At 41.1% G+C, this 22,278-nt stretch overlaps 1 protein-coding gene across 9 annotated transcripts in view; it reads right to left on the bottom strand.

Annotated features, from left to right (window-relative positions):
* The window catches only part of SLC44A5 (solute carrier family 44 member 5), a 203,196-nt gene that overhangs the window by 105,710 nt on the left and 75,208 nt on the right, over positions 1 to 22,278 (bottom strand). For 3 of the 9 annotated variants that reach the window (XM_030573382.1, XM_030573381.1, XM_030573383.1), the window contains exon 1: positions 16,669 to 17,006. The exons of 5 other annotated variants lie outside the window; for them this stretch is intronic. In XM_030573382.1, the coding sequence (XP_030429242.1) occupies positions 16,669 to 16,912 (244 nt within the window). In that variant the 5' untranslated portion in view covers positions 16,913 to 17,006. Of the gene's footprint in view, positions 1 to 3,737; positions 3,790 to 16,668; positions 17,007 to 22,278 lie in introns of those variants that run through there. One more of the 9 variants, XM_030573385.1, reaches the window with a different exon arrangement.

The following is a 22,278-nucleotide window of genomic DNA, read 5'->3' as shown; positions in this document are numbered from 1 at the left end:
GTCACACTGTCCCAATTTCTGCACTCTTTCTCCTGCTGATGTTCTGCTCTTACACTGCCTCTAACATCAACCGCTTGCTCTTTCGCTGGCCTTCCCTCTCCATCCCCGTTCCTATTGTTCTTTCCTCTCCCCTTGTTCCCATCTGCAGTCTCCTCTAACAAATCAAGTCCACTCTATTCCTGGTAACCAGTCTTTCTCCTATCAGCCTTCTGTCCAAATTCATCGTCATCATTGCTAGTATTTATTATTGTATTACTGTAGTGCCCTGGAGCCCCAGTCACAGGCCAGGATCCTATGGTGCTAGGTGCTGTACAAACACAGAACAATGAGACAGTCCTTCCCACAAAGAGTTTACTTCCTGATCACTCTGCGGTCACTCCACAGGAAGCAGAGCTCCCTACTAATGGCAACTTTGAGACTGACTGTGTCATATCTTTTCCCCAAATGGCAGGAGGCTCTTCATTCAACTTGGCTTCTCAGCACTTTTATGGGCATCAGGGACAATATGCAGCACATTGTTCCCAAGGAGATGTCCCTGGCTAGTGAAAAGGAGCAACAAATAGGGACGTTTTGCGAGGGAATTCTCCAGGTGAAGGAGGAGAGACTATGTGACAGGACAAACCTGTTGTGCCCATTTTGATGTAGTTAGACTAAAAATAATGCCCTTCGTTTTCATTTTTACCAAACAGTCCCCAGGTTTTACAAAAAGTATTATTCAGATTTTACCAATTTCCACACAATTTTGAACCAGTCAAGTACCTGAAAAGCACCAATTACACTAAGAAAATCCAATCGGTTACTTTAGGTAGATGTCTTTATGTTAATAATACATTAGTCCAAGTATAAATGCAAGGCTGTCTAAGTAAAGCAATGTAGTGAAAGATATGTACTGTTAATGCACGGTTCATGAAATAAACCTGCTTTGACTTTCCGTACTCTTATTTTATCTAGTGCATCTGCATGCATCTGACGAAGTGGGTATTCACTCACGAAAGCTCATGCTCCAAAACGTCTGTTAGTCTATAAGGTGCCATAGGATTCTTTGCTGCTTTTATTTTATCTAATTGTTGCTTTTTTCTGTCCTTCTGTCCCCCAATATTTACCCTGGAAACTGACGTTAATTTTACTTTTTATAATAAACACTGTCAAGTTCTTGGGAAATTTTAACAAAATAAAAGCTAAATACAAAGAGCCATGGTTAGAGAGGAGCTCAAAGAAATACATTGTAAAAACTGCCTTTACTCATTAACTAAATTCAGACTTTGGTCTCATGCCTCATATTAGAAAAACCTTATCAAAATATTCACAGGCCCAGTACAATAAACACAGCAGACCCCATGACTCTGTTTGTTCTCTTCCACCTCAGTAAGTCCCTAAAATATAATTTTTACCACAAAAGAACTTTGGCAGCTTATAGCTCCGGAGCTGCTGTGTGTGTAGCAATACTGCTGGTGAGTACAGGACACAGATTATGTTGTCACACACAAGCCACTTAAACCAAGAGTGAGCCCAAAACAGAAGGTAAGGGCAAATTGAGAAGAAACCTGATAACTTGTGCTGTGGAGAGGCCTGCACTCTGTATTGCCTCAGTTTACGGCATAAGGCCTTCCATAAATTAAACATTTTAAAAAAATAACTTATTTCTGGTATGATTTAGAACCTGTAACTTTACTACATACCAGCACACTGTGGCTTACTACCTACAGGATACTAGACCGAGTTTATTGTCCTGTGTAAAGGGCGGTGTCCACCACCCACTACCCCAGAGCATCCCAGCAAAAGGAAATGGGACTTAGAAAGTGGAAAACCTGTACCCCCTACTTTACTAGGTACAGATTACTCATCCTCCTCCCCCCACCCACTAGGAGCTGCCCAATACCCACCCACCTGCTGGGGTAGGGTGCCAGATGATCAACCCTTGCTCTGTCTCTGCCTCTTCCGGCAGCTGGAACCCAGATGTTGGGAATTTGCATGGGAAATGAGGTCTTTCTCTCCCTTCCTCCTCTGCACTGACACATCAGCCAAGATCTAGCCCTTAATAAATATATTTAACAGGTCTGTTTTCCCACCCATCCCCACCTATCAGGCAGGCAGGCAAGATTTCTCAGCCCTTGAAAATAGGAGCAGGCCAGGTTTTCAAAGGCATAATAAATTTCCAGTAGGGATTTACTTTGCTTACAGACATTACTCCACTTGGCCTACATTGTACTGATGAAGCTTGTTAATAGGGGCAATTTCCTGTGCTCTCAGGATGTCTGTATTCAGGGGAACGGTTTGATAGCATAGCCAGTGGGGCAAGATACAATACAATGTGTAACAGCAAGTGGGCTACTTTCTACAAACAAGATCATCTCTATTAACAGTACACCCATATGGTAATAGGCTGCAGCTGAGATAGCTACAGCATACCTGCATAGATTCTGATTTGGTGCAAAGAAAATGCACCTTGGAAGATATATACATTTGTGGATCCCATCTGAGTGGAAGCGAACTCCACAATAGTTCTACAATGAAAGTCAATACCTTCTAATTTATAGGCAAGAGGATAAAAACAGACAAAGTGCTCCAGAAAATGATCTCTAACTCAAATGGAGATTTTCTTCTCCAGCAATCAAACAAACTGGAATCTTATCCGACAGTGACACTGATTAACAAAAATAAAGCCACTGCACTACATCAAATTTCTTCCAACGACTACAGCTCACCACCAAAGTCACCATGCTTATTGGGGCACAGAGCAGTACACCAGTGCTCGGCCTGTCTTGTTTTTCTTTTTCTAAACTTTGCCACAAATCCATTATGGAATACAGTTGTTTACATAAGAAACACTAAATATATTAAAAGCCAAACACACAATCAAATTCCTTGACAAAAGTACGCTTCAGCATTATAGGAATTTCTTCACTGAAACACACATATACAGTATCTGTGATTATAGTTTCACATAACAACTAACAATGGGCACACACTGCTTGTTCTCAGCCTTCTCCAAGTTACACATCAAAACCCCTCCCCAATTAGTGAAGTTGTCTCTAAAGAAGGAATAGAGAGAGTAGACGCAGGAAGGGGTTTGCTATTGTTGTTCTAAGTAACCCTTTCTTTAAATAAAAAAAAAAGTCACTTGCTAAGTGTCATATCAGCAACATTTTGAAAACAAAAACAAAACATTTAATTCTGAAAGCTGATTAAAACCTTTAGGAGTTTGGGAGGTATGGGGGAAGTAGCCACTGGCGTGGAATAATTACATAGTCATTTTCTTGCTAGAATTAAAAACGGAGATGATAATCACTCTTCGTAGACTAGACAGATCTATTTCATAATCTATTTCATAATACGAATTTTAGGTTGAACTATTATTCCATTACAATAAATACATCAAATGAGATTTAACTTCCCAATTCCAACTCTAAAAAAAGTCTAAATACTAAACAAAATTACTTCTGTCACACTTTATTACACTGCAGTGATTTTTTAAGTTAAATCATTTGTCTAAAATGAAAATCAGTTATATTTACACAAATTCTACCTTCTATGCCATTAATTGTAGCTGCAAGCTCCATACTGGAAAAGATTACATGATTTTGCAAATAATGGAAGAAGTTAGCTAAAGCCACTTAGGGCCTGATCCAAAACCCACTGAAGTCAATGGAAAGACTCTAGTTGATTTCAAAGGGCATTGGCTAGAGCCCTTATGAAGCATTTCATTTTTTGAGAACACAAGGAGGTAGGTAAATTACCATGTTTCCCGTAGTAGTTTTCTTCTTCCCTAGCCATACTACTGCTTCCTGATCAGTTTAGCAAGCTATGTCTAAGAGGGGTATTAACTGCAGACTTCTGTGCTGGAAGCAGTTTCCCCAGTAGGCTTAATCCACAAAAGTACTATTCAACCAGGTTTAAAAATAAAGCTGCTTGGAGTGGCATAGGCTCCTCCAGTAGGAATGGAAACTTACAAAGGAGGCAGGGCTTTCTGCTAATAGAAAAATGATATCACCCACTGCTCCACCTACCTACTCCAGACCAGTCTGGGGCTATAAATGTCACAGAGTAAAGGGAAGCTCTGTTAAATCTCTTATTAAGTTTACCATATTTTATAGGGGGAAAACATCGAATGAGAGTTCATCTGAGAAAATTAGAGTGGGGATCAAAGTCAGGCTTACTACATAAGAGCAACAGACTGACAACTAATACTATGGAGCCTCTATCAAACTAGAATAAGAATCAGTGACAAAAAATGGCAACACTTAGAAAATAAGAAGTCTTTGGGAAGATATACGTATTGACATGCCCAGCAAAGAAAGAGTAAGGGAGGGCATTAAAGGTGCAAATTCTGCTGTTCTTGGGTAAATCTGTGTGTGTGTGCACGCGCGCTTCTCTTGCTATTACATACACATGTATACTCTATGCAAATCTGTATTATATAAACACACATACTCTAACACACACGTACATACATACACAAACACTTCCAGATTTTTTTTAAATTCTGTAACAGCTGTAATTCCATGATGTCTTTTTTATTGCTATGGGCTTGTTAGTGGAAGTCAAAATGAGACTCTCAGTTAAACACAGCCCATACATTTGGTGGAAAAAAATTCTATGATGAGAGCCAATGTCAATTTATTGTGGATTTCGAACAATTTTCATTTTCATCAATTCCAGGCGACTGGAGAGTAGAAGCTTTCAGATCTTCTGGAGTAATTAATTCCGCTCACTAGTCTTGCTTTGATACAGTAAAAATTGTATCGATTTAGAAAGAAAATTTTGCTGTTAACTACTTGCAAGTGTGGAGGGTTTTTATGTATGGCAATTAATGTTGGGAGGGTTGTTTGGGAAGTTTTGTTTCTTTTTTTTAGGGGTGCTGTTAGAGCTGAAAAATTACTGTGTTTTTAACTCTGGAAGCAGCTTGAAAATACCATACCTTTAATTGCAATATATTTTTTATTAATATTAATTATTTATTGATATGATGGCAGTGGCCAGAAAGTGTAAGGTACTCCCCAAACACAGAGGAATAGACAGTACTATTAACTTCTGGGAGTTGGAGATACTCTGCAATACCAAGAATTAATTTGGGGTCCCGTGGAAATTTGTGATTCTCAGCCCCAACCACAGAACATCTGTCTGCTTTTAATCTCAAAGTACCCAAAGGTGCACATTTCACTTCTGACATGACAACAGTTAATAGGACTATGCAAACATTAGTGAGCAGCTGGACATGTGTCAAGTGGTAATTGCTACAAAAAGTTAACAAGTTTTATTTATAACTATGAGGCTGAATGGGAAAATAGTAGAAAACCCGAAGATAATGATCTATGGATACTACTCTACTTTAATGGAGAATATTAAAATGAAGCCATGATTAACTGAATTGATATCCCAGAAAACCAGATGAGATTCAGATACGCTGATTTGATAATGGTCCTGAGGGTATGGATACATTTGAACTCATAGTTTCATTTATTGTCTTCACCTTGCACGCATAACTCTTACAGTTGTCAGTGGGCTGCGTCCTTCCCTCCCCCAGCCTCCTTGCGGGCCAGCAGATTCAGCAGTGACAATGTATTTGAGCAGTGTGTAGACCTGAAAACCTCTCCTCTGGCTGGCTCCACAAATGCAGCTCTTTGGAGCCAAAAGAAAAGATTCTTAGAGGAATTCCAGAGACCTCATGAAAAGCAAGTAAGTGTCAATAATTAAATTTTTCTTTAAAAAAATCTATTTTTGTTTCAGTAGTGGCTAAGGCTAAGGCCTTCGAAACTTCAGAAATAAAATGGTCAATGGAAAGGTGGCATTGAGCCCATAGGAAAGGTTTGCCTTCCTTAATATTAGTTTTATTTTCTCCTGGTTTTTCCTTGCTACATTACTTACAATACTTTAAAGGGCAAGCCTGGTCCTGCATACCCTGGACAGGAAACCCAGTAAAAACATAAGAATGGCCATACTGGGTCAGATCAAGGTCCATCTCGCCCAGTTTCCTGTCTTCCGACAGCAGCCAATGCCAGGTGCCCCTGACTCAATGAACAGAACAGGTAATCATCAAGTGAACCATCCCGTCACCCATTCCCAACCTCTGGCAAACAGAGGCTAGGGACACCATCCCTGCTCATCCTGGCTAATAGCCATTTATGGACCTAGCCTCCATGAATTTATCTAGTTCTTTTGTGAACCCTTTTATAGTCTTGATCTTCACAACATCCTCTGGCAAGGAGTTCCACAGGTTGACTGTGCAAGGTGTGAAAAAATACTTCCTTTTGTTTGTTTTAAACCTGCTGGCCATTAATTTCATTTGGTGACCCCTAGTTCATGTGTTATGAGAAGGAGTAAATAACACTTCCTTATTTACTTTTTCCATACCAGTCATGATTTTATAGATTTCTATCCTATTCCCCCTTAGTCGGCTCTTTTCCAAGCTGAAAAGTCCCACTCTTATTAATCTCTTCTCATATGGCAGCCGTTCCATACTCCTAATAACTTTTGTTGCCCTTTTCGAAACCTTTTCCAAGTCCAATATATCTTTTTTGAGATGGGGCGACCACATATGCATATAGTATTCAAGATGTGGGCATACCATGGATTTATATAGAGGCAATATGATATTTCTATCTTACTACCTATCCCTATCTTATTTATTTCCAACATTCTGTTCACTTTTTGACTGCCGCCGCACATTGAGTGGATGTTTTCAGAGAACTATCCACAGTGACTTCAAGATCTCTTTCTTTAGTGGTAACAGATAATTTAGACCCCATCATTTTATATGGGATTATGTTTTCCACTGTGCATTACTTTGCATTTATCAACATTAAATTTTATCTGCCAGTGAGTACCCAGTCACCCAGTTTTGAGAGATCCTTTTGCAGTTCTTTGCAGTCTGCCTGGGATTTAACTGTCTTGAGTAGTTTTGTATCATCTGCAAATTTTGCCACTTCATAGTTTACCCCTTTTTCCAGATCATTTATGAATATGCTGAATAGGACTGGGCCCAGAACAGGTCCCTGGGGGACACCACTATTGACCTCTCTCCATTCTAAAAAACGATCATTTATTCCTACCCTTTGTTCCCTATCGTTTAACAAGTTACCAAGCCACGAGAGAACCTTCCCACTATCCCACAACTGCTTAGTTTGCTTAAGAGCCTTTGGTGAGGGCCCTTGTCAAAGGCTTTCTGAAAATCTAAATATCCACTGGATCCCCCTTGTCCACATGCTTATTAATCTCCTCAAAGAATTCTAGTAGATTGGTGAGGCATGATTTGCCTTTACAAAAACCATGTTGACTCTTCCCCAACAAATTATATTCATCTACATGTCTGACAATTTTGTTCTTTACTATAGTTTCAACCAGTTTGCCTGTAATTGCTGGGTTCACCTCTGGAGCCCTTTTTAAAAACGGCGTCACATTAGCTATCCTCCAGTCATTTGGTACAGAAGCTGATTTAAATGATAGGTTACAGACTACAGCTAGTAGTCTAACAATTTCACATTTGAGTTCCTTCAGAACTCTTGGGTGACTACCATGTGGTCCTGGTGACTTATTACTGTTTAGTTTATCAGTTTGTTCCAAAACCACCTCTAATGACACCTCGATCTGGGACAGGTCCTCAGATTTGTCACCTAAAAAGAATGGCTCAGGTTTGGGAATCTCGCTCACCACCTCAACCATGAAGACCAACAGAATTCATTTAGTTTCTCCGCAATGACTTTATTGTCTTTAAGTGCTCCTTTTGTATCTCGATTGTCCAGGGGCCCCACTGGTTGTTATTAGCAGGCTTCCTGCTTCTGATGTACTTAAAAAAAATGTGCTATTACTTTTTGAGTCTTTGGCCAACTGCTCTTCAAATTATTTTTTGACCTTCCTAATTATATTTTTACACTTCATTTGCCAGAGTTTATGCTCCTTTCTATTTTCCTCACTCAGATTTAATTTCCACTTTCTGCTTCTCACTGCTTCTCTTACTTTGTTGTTTAGCCACAGTGGCACTTTTTTGGTTCTCTGTTTTTTAAATTTTGGGTATACATTTAAGTTCAGCCTCTATTATGGTGTCTTTAAAAAGTTTCCGTGCAGCTTGTAGGGATTTTATTTTTGGTGCTGTACCTTTTAATTTCTGTTTAACTAACCTCCTCATTTTTGTGTCGTTCCCCTTTCTGAAATTAAATGCTACAGTGTTGGGCTGCTATGGTGTTTTCCCCACCACAGGGGTATTAAATCTAATTATATTGTGGTCACTATTACCATGCGGTCTGGCTAAATTCACCTCCTGGACCTGATCCTGTGCTCCACTTAAGAGTAAATCAAGAATTGCCTCTCCTCTTGTGGGTTCCAGGACTAGCTGCTCCAAGGACCAGTTATTTAAAGTGTCAAGAAACTTTATCTTTGCATTCTGTCCTGAGGTGACAGGTCCCCAGTCAATACGGGGATAGCTGAAATCCCCCATTATTATTATTTTTATATTAATAGCCTCTGTAATCTCCCTGAGCATTTCATAGTCAGGTGGTCAGTAAAATATCCCTACTGCAATATTCTTATTATTCGAGCATGGAATTACTATCCATTGATATTCTATGGTACAGTTTGGTTAATTTAAGATTTTTACTTCATTTGATTCTATGCTTTCTCTCCTATATAGTGCTACTCCCCCACCAGCACAACCTGTTGTGTCCTTACAATATATTTTGTATCCTGGTATTACTATGTCCCATTGATTATCCTCATTCTACCAAGTTTCTGTGATGACTATTATATCAATATCCTCATTTAATACAAGGTACTCTGTTTCACCCATTTTATTATTTAGACTTCTAGCACTGTATAAGCGCACTTTAAAAACATATCTCTTTTTAGCTCTCTGCTGTTACATGATGTAGTGCCGTGGCATCCAGAACCTGGCCTCCGTAAGGAACCTAGAAGGAGGATGTGGACAGGAGTCTAGACAGGGCACTGGAGATCAGTGACAAGGTCTGTAGAGCAGGACCAGTGGCTTGCTGATATGGGAAGTGCTTCCCTGTGGAGAGGAAGCCTGGGAAAGAGCCAGGAATCCTCCAGCATTCCTTCCCAGGAAACAGGTGGAGGACTGTTATGCACGTGACATAAATCTGCCCTTTAGGGTTGCCAGCCTTTCTCCACATAACCCTTTAGCTAAACAAACCTCTCCTAACATAACCAACTGCTTCACTGGACACCCACAAATACCAGAGTTGGGGGGAAAACAAAAAACTGTCTCCTAAAGAGTATGTGGAGATGTGCAAAAGGGGGGCAAAGTTAAGGTTGTGGTGCATGGGAAGTGGAATACAGTACAGTAGCTGTGGCAATGTTAAGATGGATATAGGTGGGTGGAGGAGGAGAAAGTACGTACTCTTGGGGAGTCTTAATTTAAGTTTCTTTGCCTTTGAGGTGTGTTAGGTACGCTATATGTGCGGCAACCCTTTTGTGTATTAATAGAGGGATCCGGACTGTGGAGTCGCAATTCTTTTACATTTTTGAAATTCCAATGACTTAACTGGAATTACTCCTGACTTATGTCCTTTCCACTGATTTCAGCAGGCTTTGTATCAGGCTCTTACCTCAGTGTGAGCAAAAGGAAAATCAGCTCCATAGATTGTACAGTACTCTGGAATCCTTTGGCTTGAAATAAACTTAAAAAATAAGCTATAATTATTACTATTCACACAGTTAAGTTAAGCTGTTTCTACAGATTTTATATCTACAAATCCAGATATCCATTCATAAGGAGAATCTTGTGGATGGTTACACACTTGCATGAGTTGGATTTAGAGCAATGTACATTCATGAAAGTCAAATATGGATATAAGGATTCTTCCTCTTTTTTATTTTTTTAAGTTTGACAAAAGTTTGGATTATTTCCAGGTAAGCACACAAGTGCAATGGCTCCTAACAGTTTACTATGCTTACTCAAAACTCCACACAAACGTTTTGCTTTGCTCTCAAAACTCAAAATACCAACAGTGCTACGAACCAGCTGTGAGCTAGAAAAACATTTGGGTATTGGTTTCCACATGAACACATCAAAACACACCCACTTTTCTTCTAAAATTCCTATCTGCTGTAGGGCCTGAATACTCTCATTTATTTAACTAGCTGTACAGCATGTAAGAACGCTGGAAACAAAACTGGATGTTTTATTCTAGGGCCTACAAAATATTTCCACATTAATAGCTCTTAGATCATGATGCTAGTAGTTGTGATCTGGGAGCAGACTAAAATGTCTGGGTGTATTTGTGCATGCACCACATTCTGCTGTCTGTGAAATGGACTGATTGTTTATTTACTAACTGAAAACAAGATACTACATTCCGAAAAATAATTGTGCTTTTGCAGCCAGTTTTATTATGCAGAAAACATAACCCATGGCTGGCCAAATCCAAATAGTTCCACCTAAGTCAGTGTGATTATTCACATGAGGGGGGAAAAACACTAAACCTCAGTCTTTTAATGACTTCTCCCCATCCTCCCCATTTCGTGTGAAAAGAAAGAAGGCAGCTGAAAGGAGGCAGAGCAAACAGGTTTTGGAAAATGCAAAGCCAAGATACTAAGATGCCTGCAAAGAGCTACAGACTCAGGAGCTTTCCCAGAAGGGGCTACTTTTGGATGTCCTCTCTAACAGATTCATCAGGTTTGACTCACGGGGCTAAGAACTAGAGGAACATTTTTTCTTTGTGTTATTTTCTTCACAAGCACTAGGGGTCACCCAATGAAATTAATAGGCAGCAGTTTTAAAACAAAACGAAGTACTGCTTTACACAATGCACAGTCAACCTGTGGAACTCATTGCCAGGGAATGCTGTGAAGGCCAAAACTGTAACAGGTTCAAAAAGGAATTAAATAAGTTCCTGGAAAATAAGTCCATCAACAGCTATTAACTAAGATAACTAAGATAACAAATAAAAATATACAAAATGGGTTAATGTTCATATTATGTTATCATAATGCACTGTGAACAGCAGCCAGTGCCAACATGTCTGCTTTGTTTACTCAAGGTATCGTGATATCTGCATTAGAAAGTGAGCAAAAGAAATTGCAGCTGTTGTGTGAAATTGCAGCTGTTGTGTCAAATCTAAATGCTTGAAGTTGTTTTTATGAAATAATCTAGCCACACCTCCCTTTAGCCATGTACACTATTTGAGAGTAAATTCCCAATGTGCAATCCTGGCTGGGATCTTGTTTCAGTGTTACTTGTAGTGAATATGATTACAATACCAATTCTGAAATGTCAGTTGTAAAACACACACACACACACAGCACTGCTGATTCTCATGACAACCATATAGCAACAAAAGTTAACAGACTGCTTAATAAGGTCAATATTGTTGCCTGAATCTGTGGTACACAATGATGCAAAAACATCTCATCCAGTAGTACACTATAGCTGCCTGAATAAAGCTCTACACAGTCTGCATATGAAACCACATACTCTGCCACTGCAAAATTAAGCATCACTGTAATATTTACTAATCAAGCTACTTATCATATCCAGCATATCTGAACTACTACTGAACACTATGATTTTCTAAGATTTTTACCTATTTTAAAATATTAAGCACTGTGTGTGAGCCAGTCTCATTGCGAGTGAGCTCTCTTCATTATACCAACTGTAAGTGCCCAATTTCCCTGCTTCTTCGCTATGCTTTAAGAGAATGGAATTAAAGAAGCAGAGTAGCGAAATGACTGCAGTTTTTATATATGCCTGGCTCCATTTGCACTGCCTCTCTTAAAGTCTGCTTCAACAAATCCTATATCGGACTATCATACAACACATACCTATTTACCAGCTGTCAAAGTAAATTTAGAGTCCAGAAGGGCATATTAGAAAGCACATAACAGACGTTGCTAAACACAGATATACACTAGCTTAGAATTTTGCCAGCAAGCTATTACTCAACCCTAATGAACTGCTGTTTTCTATTTAAAACATTATTAGTTTCTTATGGTTTGTTGATGTTTGAGCCACAATGACACCATCATGTGGCTAAAAAAATATCGCCTTTAAGTACACATTAACAAATACTGTAGTGGAGCCTGTACGTATATACACTGATTCCCTCTACTGGAGTAAACAGATGTCAGCCCTAATGCTACAAAGAGCTAGTGGCGATTTTCCAACAGAGCCAATGGCAGTAGAGGTTTGTAATTTGGTGCAAAAGCCATAGTCCACTTGTAATCCAATCTATGCAGTCACTGAATGTCTGAGGTCTTTGTTTCCTACCTCAGTACTTCATTATATGGCAGACTATACCACACATTCTTTATAAGATCATTTACAATAGGTTGTTATGGAATGGTACCATTGAATTATTGCTTTAAAAGTTAATTGAAAATTGTTGTAGAGAATGCTGCTGTGGCTAATTAGGTACTTCAGTAGTTTCCTGATACTCCCACGGTCCCTGTGCACTGTGGCTGGTTTATGCACTAAGAATTAATAAACTGAGCTTTTTAAAAATATGATAGGAAGTACTGTATACTGTTTGCCTTTACATCAGTTAATAGCATTGCATGTTATGGATGAAATGTTACTAATTTAGGTTCAACAAATGGTATATGAAAGATTTGTGAAGATGTGGCAAAAAAAAACAACAGTTAACAAAAATGGCAAGATGGCAGTTAGTGATCAAGTGATGTCAATGAGATCTGTGTGGGTGTAGAGGGTCTGCCCCCATAGAACTCATTGCAAGATCAAGGCCCAGTTCAGTAGTGTAATATTTTAATTATTTACAAAATAAAGGTAGCTTAATGCACAATATTTGCTAAAAAATTCTCAGATCTTAAATTCGATTACAGTAGTAGCTCTTCTTCCACACTACTAAACTTTACATCATTTACTTGTCCATGTATAAATAATAGTCAGATGCAGACAGACACAAAATGGTTCAATATCAAGCTAATTCTGTCAAACAGTGAAAACTAGCTTTTCCCCTCCTCTTAATTTTTAAGCAAGAATTTACATAATGCAGTACATATCAAGGTTAAGTTTTCCTTTCAACACTGAGCTCCCTCCAATTGCTGTACATTTACTCAAAAGCACTTTCTCCTAAGCCTCTTGATGCAAGCTCCCAGAATGCAGTGCTTTTAAAAGATCTAACTGGCTGCCACTGCAGATGGAACAGCAAAGTATAAGGGTAAATTTTTAATAATAATTAAAGCTGTTTACCCCCTTCCTATGACAACGTTGCCTCATCTAAAACAACACGGAGTGGTGACCACCAGGACCTAACCACATCAGCCACATCATCAGGGGCTCATTCACCTGCACATCTACTAATCTGATATATGCCATCATGTGCCAGTAATGCCCCTCTGCCATGTATATTGGCCAAACCGGACAGTCTCTACGTAAAAGAATAAATAGACACAAATCAGACATCAGGAATGGTAACATACAAAAGCCAGTAGAAGAACATTTCAGTCTCCCTGAACATTCAATAAGAGATTTAAAAGTAGCCATCCTTCAATAAAAAAACTTCAAAACAGACTTTAAAGAGAAACTGCAGAACTACAATTCATTTGCAAACTTAACACCATTAATTTGGGCTTGAATAGGGACTGGGAGTGGCTGGCTCACTACAAAAGCAATTTTCCCTCCTCATCCCTCCCTCCTATTGACACCTCGTCATCAGTTATTGGGAGTGGACCACATCCACCCTGACTGAGCAGGCCTTGTCAGCACTAGTTCTCCACTTGTAAGGTAACTCCTTTCTCTTCATGTACTAGTATATCTATGCCTGTATCTATAATTTGCACTCCATGCATCTGAAGAAGTGGGGTTTTTACCCACAAAAGCTTATGCCCAAATACATCTGTTAGTCTTTAAGGTGCTACTGGACTCCTCGTTGTTTTTGTGGATACAGACCAACACGGCTACCCCCGCGATACTCTGCCTCATCTAGTGTCCCCAGAAAAACATTTTGCAATAATTATTTGTGCATGTCAAAAAAAAACCAGCACAGGTTCGCTTTCATTTCTGTACAGGGGCTATATGTAATACATTTTGCAATACATTACATACATAACAGAGTTTACTTTAAATTCAGAGGGCTTGATACTGTGAGATGTTGCCCATCTGCTACTTCAGCTGATTTCAGGATGAGCTGATTCTTTCTGGTATTTTTAAGGTGCCTGCCACATCAGCAGTTACAGGTGCTCAGTTCCCCTCAGGTTCAAGCTGTACATTTTGACAAATTTTGGCCAGCATTTTCAAATGTAGGTGCCTAAAATTAGGCTCCTATGTCCATACTTCGCACCTGATTTTCAAAAATGCTGAGCACCCCAGCTGCTCCCAGTGACTCTAGTTGCAGCTAAGGGTATTTGTCATCTCTAAGAGGGCCAGATAGCACTTTCTTCAATAAAACCTGCAGGAATGGTAAGGGAGGAAAATCCCAGATGAAGTTCCAGGATCTAGCAGGCTTTTTAGGAGGCCAGGGGCCATCTGCACTGAAGTCCTGTACTTCCATGACAGCTCTATACCATGAGCAGCCCCCTGGGCTTCCTGGCATCATGGCTTCAGAAACTCCTCCTAGGCACTGCTGCCCTCAGATATCACCCTGCCACCGATGGGACTCTACATGCAAAGTAATACAGCCTGAAGACATAGTCCCTTCCCTGGGGACTCAGAGGCTGATATTTCTTCAGCCATACACCCATCCAAGCTGTGGTTGTCTACCCTCTGAAACTCCCTCCACATAGACTCAACCCCACAGAGAGCTCTCTGGGAGGCTTTGGAAGGCAGACATGCTGCCATGGAGGATGCTGATTCCCCTCCAAGCTGTGCAGAAGAGTAGCAAAATCTGGCCCAGGCTCAGGCTCTTAAGCCTTATTTCACTGTATTGCCTTACATTAATCATATGTCTGCAATATGCTGTGTCGTCCTCTGCATCTCAGTCACAAGGCAAAGTGAATGACAGCAAATCACACACCCGACTAACTATGTTATGCATAAATAAGGAGCAGGCAGTGTTTTCTTGGGGTGGCTGCTGGGTACTTAACACTGTGTCTATGCTCTCTTAAAAATCAGACCAAATAGGTTTCCAGCCTCATCAGTGTGGCCAGATTTCCAAAGTTTCCACACTAAAATTCTTCTGAAATTAAAGACATCATGGGATACCACTGAGATTTTGAACATGCTACCTTTTATACTGCTACCACGGGAAGCACAGAACTGTATATTAAGGCAGTTAATATACTGTAATTTAGCTGATCACTGAATAGTAATCCCACAAGGCCGGCAAGAACATCAAGAGCTAGCGCAGATTTTACAAAATTCCTTTTGACATGAAATGATACAGTGTTTGCAATAACACACTACGGAAAGGGTTATACACAGAGTTTCCTTAGAACTCCTTCTGAGCTTGCTTATCGGATGTTCCCCCGTATTCTTCTTCAGTAGTGAAGCATTTCCTGGACAGTCTGTCTCTTTCTGCCTATCAACTCAAAGAATAAAATCATGCCTACTGCAGAATGAAAGTGTTAATAATCATTAATCTTCAACATACACATCTCTGTTGTAAAGCAACTGGCTAATTAGCCCTGTGGTGTACCCTAATAACTTTCAATTACTCAGACTGAAGGCCACTAGGATGGTTTCAACTGGTAAAGCAAGTCTGTTTTAAAGACATTTCAGGTTGTACAATGTCAGCTTGTATCACAACTATCACTCATTTGTCACTCATTACGTAAGGCTCTATTCGGCCTCTTACATGGATCCCTTGCCTTCATGCCCAGGCCAAACAATTGCATGGAGATGGGTCACTGTTGTGAGAATTTAGCCAGAGGAAGCTAATCAGGACTGCACATTTCAGGGGCCTATTCTGGCTATGCTCACACATGTCCTCTCTCTTTGTGCAATATGGCTTGCTTACATTTCCTTCTTAGAAATGCAGTGTAAATTTTCAGAAATGTGTCATTTAAATGTACATATTTAAAGGCAGCAGATGCTGACATAAGTGATTTGCATGAAGAAGGAAGAACTAGCCCAAAAATATAAAATTTACATATTTCAGAACAGAGCAAACAAAAAAATGGGCGGCGGTTGTCTAGTTAAACCTGACCTGATCAGTTTTACCATATGTACCACCTTTCTTCATAGTCTGTGCTCTCCAGTTCAAAAGAGAGAAATGGCTGTCATTAAAACAATTATAAGGTTAAGGAGAAAATGTAGAATAGCATGAAAGAGCATCTGCAACTACAAATGCACAAAGTGGGAATGAAATAAGCACAGAATTCACTCCTTCTTTTGGACAGGGGAACCATCTTTGACCTTTGGAATTTACTGAGCAAAAGCAGTGCAAAAATCACTAAGTGAAATCCTGGAAATTAGGGGAGGGATAGCTCAGTGGTTTGAGCATTAGTCTGCTAAACCCAGGGCTGTAAGCTCAATCTTTGAGGGGGCCACTTAGGGATCTGGGGCAAAAATCAGCACTTGGTCCTGCTAGTGAATGAGGGGAGCTGGAATTCATGACCTTTCTCAGTCCTATGAGATAGGTATATCTCCATATATTTTATTATTAATTGGAGTTCTAACATTGACTTCAACAGCAGTGGTGAAAGTAAGCCAGTATGGTCAGGTATGCCATACCATTAAGACATTTACTGCTGATATGCCGTAACAGAAAGACACATTTTCGAGAACGAATTATAGAGCCCTGTGTGGATACAAATTTATACCTGCTAGTGTGGATATCCGCAGATAGAAATTGGCATCCGCTGAACTGCAGGACTCTTCCAGGAACCGCAACGGCGAAAGGAGCAGAACATGAGGCCGCTGCTCCCAGGAGCCAGTGCCCCACACCAGCAGCTCCTCCAGCACAGCTGTACCACCCCCACCGCCCCATGGTGGGGCTGTATAGACCCCAGACAGGAGACACAGCTGCATGGAAGGGCTGGGGGCAGCATTTACAGCTGCAAGCATGCTAGGTTAACATTCCCCAGGCCCTAAAATTGTCAGTAACTTAGTAAACGAGTAGGGTTCTCCAACAGAAGGTGGACAAGAAAATGAAATAATACTCCATGCTTATGTAACACTCTGGTGACTGAGAGTTGCAAGTCCCGCTCTGTGCCAATACACAGAGAATAGGAGCTACAGAGCGTTAGCAGCTTACGCTTTTAGTTTTGAAAGTCTCTGGTGTGTCGGCCAAGAGGGCAGATAGAGATGGAATCCTGGACATCTGTGAGTCAGAGACGCAGGTAATGTTGCGATCATGGACATGCATGTAAACCTTGCTTTTCAAGTCTAACCTAAGGGCCTTAAAATACTGTATTCCAGTTGGCTAATAAAAGCTGTCTTCTTTTGAAAAGGCTGCCCTGGGTCCTGTGTCACTGAATAGGTAAGTCTCTGACAGTCTGACTCATTTGGAACTGCTGGAGGAACCACACTGAGAAACAGAGGTGCTGAATCCAAAGACTCGGTCTTGAAGTAGTGGAGCTGCAGGGTCTTCCTTGCAAAAGTGGAGGTCTAGGGTCAGGTCTAGAAGTATCCTCCTAGAGAGGCTGTGTAAAGGTCAGAGGCCTAGCACGCCCAGAGGATCAATGGCAGCTGGTGGTAGCAGTGGGACGCTGTCTGCAATTATAGTATTTTGCAAAAAGCGACTGCAACAGTAAAAACAAGCTTAGTCAAAACCTACTGTACAGAGAAAGTGGTTTATGTTCTGAGTAGACAGAAGGAAAAGACAGATAAGGAAAATGACATATAATCAACTCCTTAAGAGGCAGACAACGGAGCTGTGCAAAGGGAGAGTTAAACTGTAAAAGTGAACCAAAGCAGAACTGTTTGACCTACATGAGAACGACCAGGCAAAGAATTAAAGTCCAGACCCCGACAAGGTACCCAGAGGGTTGGGCTGGGGGAATAAAGACAGATACAAACAGAGTCAAATCAGGGCAATCACAGTATCTGCAGCTGCTGAAACAATCGCAGGGTGTCCCTCAAGACCAAGTTCCCCAAACTAACAGCTAGAGTGGCAAAAATTGCAGCTTGAAAAAAGAGGAACAGGAACTAGAATGTCAGAAGCTGACTGATCAGGAAAAGACAAAACCAAGTAAGTCAAACATGAGAAACAGCAGTGAAAGCAATTTGGAAACTGAGAACCTGAGGAGCAAGAGATCACATACCAATGGTAAGCTGAGAGAAACCATGGGAAGAAAAGATCACAGGAAACACAGCTGCTAAATTATTGCCCCAGTTTAAAGGGGGGTATTGATGTCTACCCCACTGCCTTTCAGAAAGCTTGCAATTTAAATCAGCTTCTCCCTGTGGATAACTTCCAAGGTCTCACTCCCTTTCTGAGGCCCAAAGTACAGAGGTGTGTATAATCAAATGGATGGAACTGAATCCAGGAGTGAGCTTTTTGAAAAAGCCTTATTGCTTAAATTTGAACTGATGCCTGAGGCTTACAGAAGACGGTTTTGGGGCATGCAAAAGAATATGGGGGTGACATATATGGAGGTTGCAACTCAGATGCGGGAGCACCTCTGCAAATGGGGAAAAGGTATAGGAGTTACTATCCTGGATGCTTGTCTGATTGGTGGGGTTTGAACAACTTTGGAGGTGTGCCCCCATAACCTTAAAACATGGCTAAAGGTCCAGAACCCAAGGGTTGCATTGTGTAGCCCGACTGGCAGGTGAATTTATGGATAGTAGACTTAGCCCAAAATGGGACTGGCCCAAGTTGAGGTCCCATAAAGGGGTTTCTCAGAAATGGGATTTGGGTAAACCCAAAATGGACGTATTGGCCAACTCAAGCAAACCACCAATGAGAGATCCCAAGGGCCCAAGACATTATGTCTGTAATAGGCCTGGTCATAAGTGGGCAGAGTGCCTGAGGCTCAGTTTCCAGGGTCTGGCCATGGCCTGAAAGGGTTAACCTAGTGAAAAAACAACTGGAGGGAATGTCAGCTCCTCAAGTCTTTGGTACTAACAGTATAATGGAGGATCCAGAGGGAGAAGGCCTCTCCACTAGCTCCTCTAGGAGATACAATGTTCAGACTGCTGAGTTTAACCCTTGGGCTCTGGTGTACCAAATTCACAGGGTTTCCTCAGGTCAAGTAGTTGGTGTGGGCAGGAGGCTTAGGGGGGTCAGGGCATAGAGATGAATGGATAAAGGTCCAGGACTTGCGGGACATGAGTGCTGAGGTAACTCTGGTTCTCCCTGACATAGCTGACCCCAGTAAGTTTGTACCCAATGAGTATCTAACCCTGAGGGGGTGTGTGGATCCCCAGTTAAGGTGCCTGTGTCATGGTATAAATCCCCACTATGAACCTTAGCATCCAAAAGATGGGGTACCAGCATGAATCCCCCTAAGCTTAATTACCAGCTTAGATCTTGTAGCGCTGCCACCAAACAGGACTTGCAGTGCCTGGTACACTCTGGTTCCCCCAAAACCTTCTCAGAGGACACCAAGACCCAGACCCCCTGGATCTTACATAAGGAAAGAAAACCCTTTCCCCCACTGTTGCCTCTCCCAAGTTTTCCCTCCCTGGGTTACCCTGGAAGATCACTGTGATTCAAACTCTTTGAATCTAAAAACAGAGAGGAGTGCACCTTGCACCCTCCTCTTTCCCCCTCCCCAAGAGGCAATACAGATTCAAGCTCCGTGAATCTAAAACAGAGGGATTCCACCTTCCCCACTCCCTTCTCTCTCCCTGTCTCCCACCAATTCCCTGGTGAGTACAGACTCAGTTCCCTTGAGCCTGAACAAGGGGAAAAAATCAATCAGGTCATAAAAAAGAAAAAGCTTTTAATAAAAGAAAGAAAAAAGTAAAAGTTGTCTCTGTAATTTAGATGGTAAATATTGCAGGGTCTTTTAGCTTATAGACACTAGAGAGAAGCCTTCCCCCCAGCACAAATACAACTTAAAATCCTTCCAGCAAAATACACATTTGCAAATAAAGAAAACAATCAAAAAGACTAAACCGCCTTCTACTGGTACTTACTATTTGAATAGAAAATTAGAGAGCCTGTAGGTACATCTGGTTACTCTCAGAACCCAGAGAGAACAACAGACAAACAAACAACACAAAACAAAGACTTCCCTCCACCGAGATTTGAAAGTATCTTGTCTTCTGATTGGTCCTCTGGTCAGGTGGTCCAGGTTCACTGCTTGTAACCCTTTACAGGTAAAAGAGACATTAACTCTTAACTATCTGTTTATGACAGCCTGTCCCAAAGATATACTTGAAATGGGGTACCAAGAAGGGGCACAAAGAGGTTGGGTGCTTGACCAGTTACCTATGGAGGTGCTGATGGGAAATGATTTGGCTGACTAGCCTGGCAGAGACCGAAGCATCTTGATTCTTATTAGGAGCCAGAGAACATCACCTCATCCTTACCTAGGGTCACAGACCAGCATTCATGGGGCTAGAAAGCTGCTGCTTTTGGCTTGGGAGAACGCACTCCCTGGGGCAGAGCTGGACAGAGCTGGGACTGAGACTCCACCCAGAATTAGGGAAAACGAGGCACATCTTAGAAGTGCTGTGACTCAAATTCCAGCCAGTGAGGATGGACGGGTTACGCTCCCTGCCCCAGCAGCAATTTCAAACAGAATATCAGAGTGAGTCATCCTCAGAGAAGCTAAGAATGATAGCTAGCTCTGGCAGTATAAACCTCATACAAAGGTCTGCAGGAAAGATTCCTGTGGGAGAAGGGATACCTTTACAGGGACGGGGCTCCCTCCATGGAAACTGAATTTTGGAGGATAAGGATGGAGTTGCAGGTCCTCCTGGGAGCAGCGGAGCTGCAGGACTCTTCCTTGCACAAAGTGGCGGGTCTAGCACTACATGGGTATACCGCCAGAGACTGTGTAAAGGTAAAAGGCCTTGTGGATCCATGAAAGCTGGAATTTGTTTAAAAAATTATTGTAACAGCAAGCAAAAGAAGTCTCCCAAAAAATCAGCGGGTGCCTGACAACCTTGTTATCTTGAAATGCCTCATCTCTCCCTCTGAAAAAAGGATCTGGGATATAAATTACTCTAAGCCCCAGGAGAGGCTCCCATTCTTCATTTATAGCATGGAGCAATTCAAGCTATTTCCAGAGCAGTGCATGGCTACCAGTATACTGCTAATGAACCTGCACCAGTCTGCATTAGGCATTTGACATAAGCCAAAATGCATGTAACCATATGTTCCTCTGCAGAGGTGGAAAGAGTGCCCAGATTATCTCCACGTGTTCCAATGCTCTCTTTTTGGATCCCTTCTTACCATCTTTCCTTGGACAATACTCATGGAAGTAAAAATTTAATTGATCATCAGTAGAACATGAAAGACATCAACAGGAGTTTAGCCAAAGTGAGGGCAACGGGATTAGGTCTCTCTAGATTTTGCCACTCTACAAAAGGTGTGAGCCTTGGTTATATGCAATTGTGTGGGAGACTGATCATATGTGGTGTTTTCTTGCTTTACAAGACAAGTTTTCTTGCTTTACATCTCCTCCTTGTTACACTGTATTTAAGTGTTAATCCAGCAGGACAGGGATGTCAGTTTTTGATACACACTTTGTATAGGTTTTAGGTGCTTTCTCTTCCAGAAAGCTAGACTGTGCTGACCCGTGAATTAGAATACGATTTTGGAATACGATTTAGAACACAGTTGCTAGTAAACTGGGAAGGAGCTCAGGATCAGAAAACAGGGAAGCCTTCTGGGTCCAGGTTCTTTTCTTTGGTTAATTTTAAGGAATGGTGGGGGACTGCTGTTGCCTTTCCCCCTCATCTGAGTTTCCAGCCCTGGTTGTGTTGTAATGGCTGACAGATGCAGATCAATATCTTACTGTGCTGTAATTTCTTCCTGTTTATTTTATGCTATTGAATACTGAATGTGAGTATCATCAGTGCCAGATTTTCACAACTAAATGTGCAAAAATGTATATGTCATTACTGTGCTTGCACATGTACAATGAAAAAGTGTTCCAGCAAATGGCCAGCCACAACCATAACTATTTGAATGCACAATTACCTGATTCACAAGTGCATCTCAGTAATTACATGTACAAGCCTGGTGCACAAATGTGAATGCACAATTTTGAATATCTGGCCCTCACTCACTTGCCCAGCATCAGACAGTAAGTAGCTAGCAGAACTGGGAATGAAATCCTAAAATCTTGACACCTCATCTATGCCTTGTCCAGCTATTCTAAAGATAAGTGAGTTAGACTAAGAATGCCTGATGTTGCCTGTCCTCGGTCCTATTCACTGAGCTGTAGCAGTAGGGATTCTTTGTGAAAATTAGACTTTAGACATCATAAAAGATAAATGGTGCATGAATGTCTGATGCAGAATGGTTATAA

The sequence above is a fragment of the Gopherus evgoodei genome, chromosome 8 (genome assembly GCF_007399415.2).
Source record: "Gopherus evgoodei ecotype Sinaloan lineage chromosome 8, rGopEvg1_v1.p, whole genome shotgun sequence".
NCBI classification, from domain to species: Eukaryota; Metazoa; Chordata; order Testudines; family Testudinidae; genus Gopherus; species Gopherus evgoodei.
This window is presented reverse-complemented; position numbering and strand designations above follow the sequence as displayed.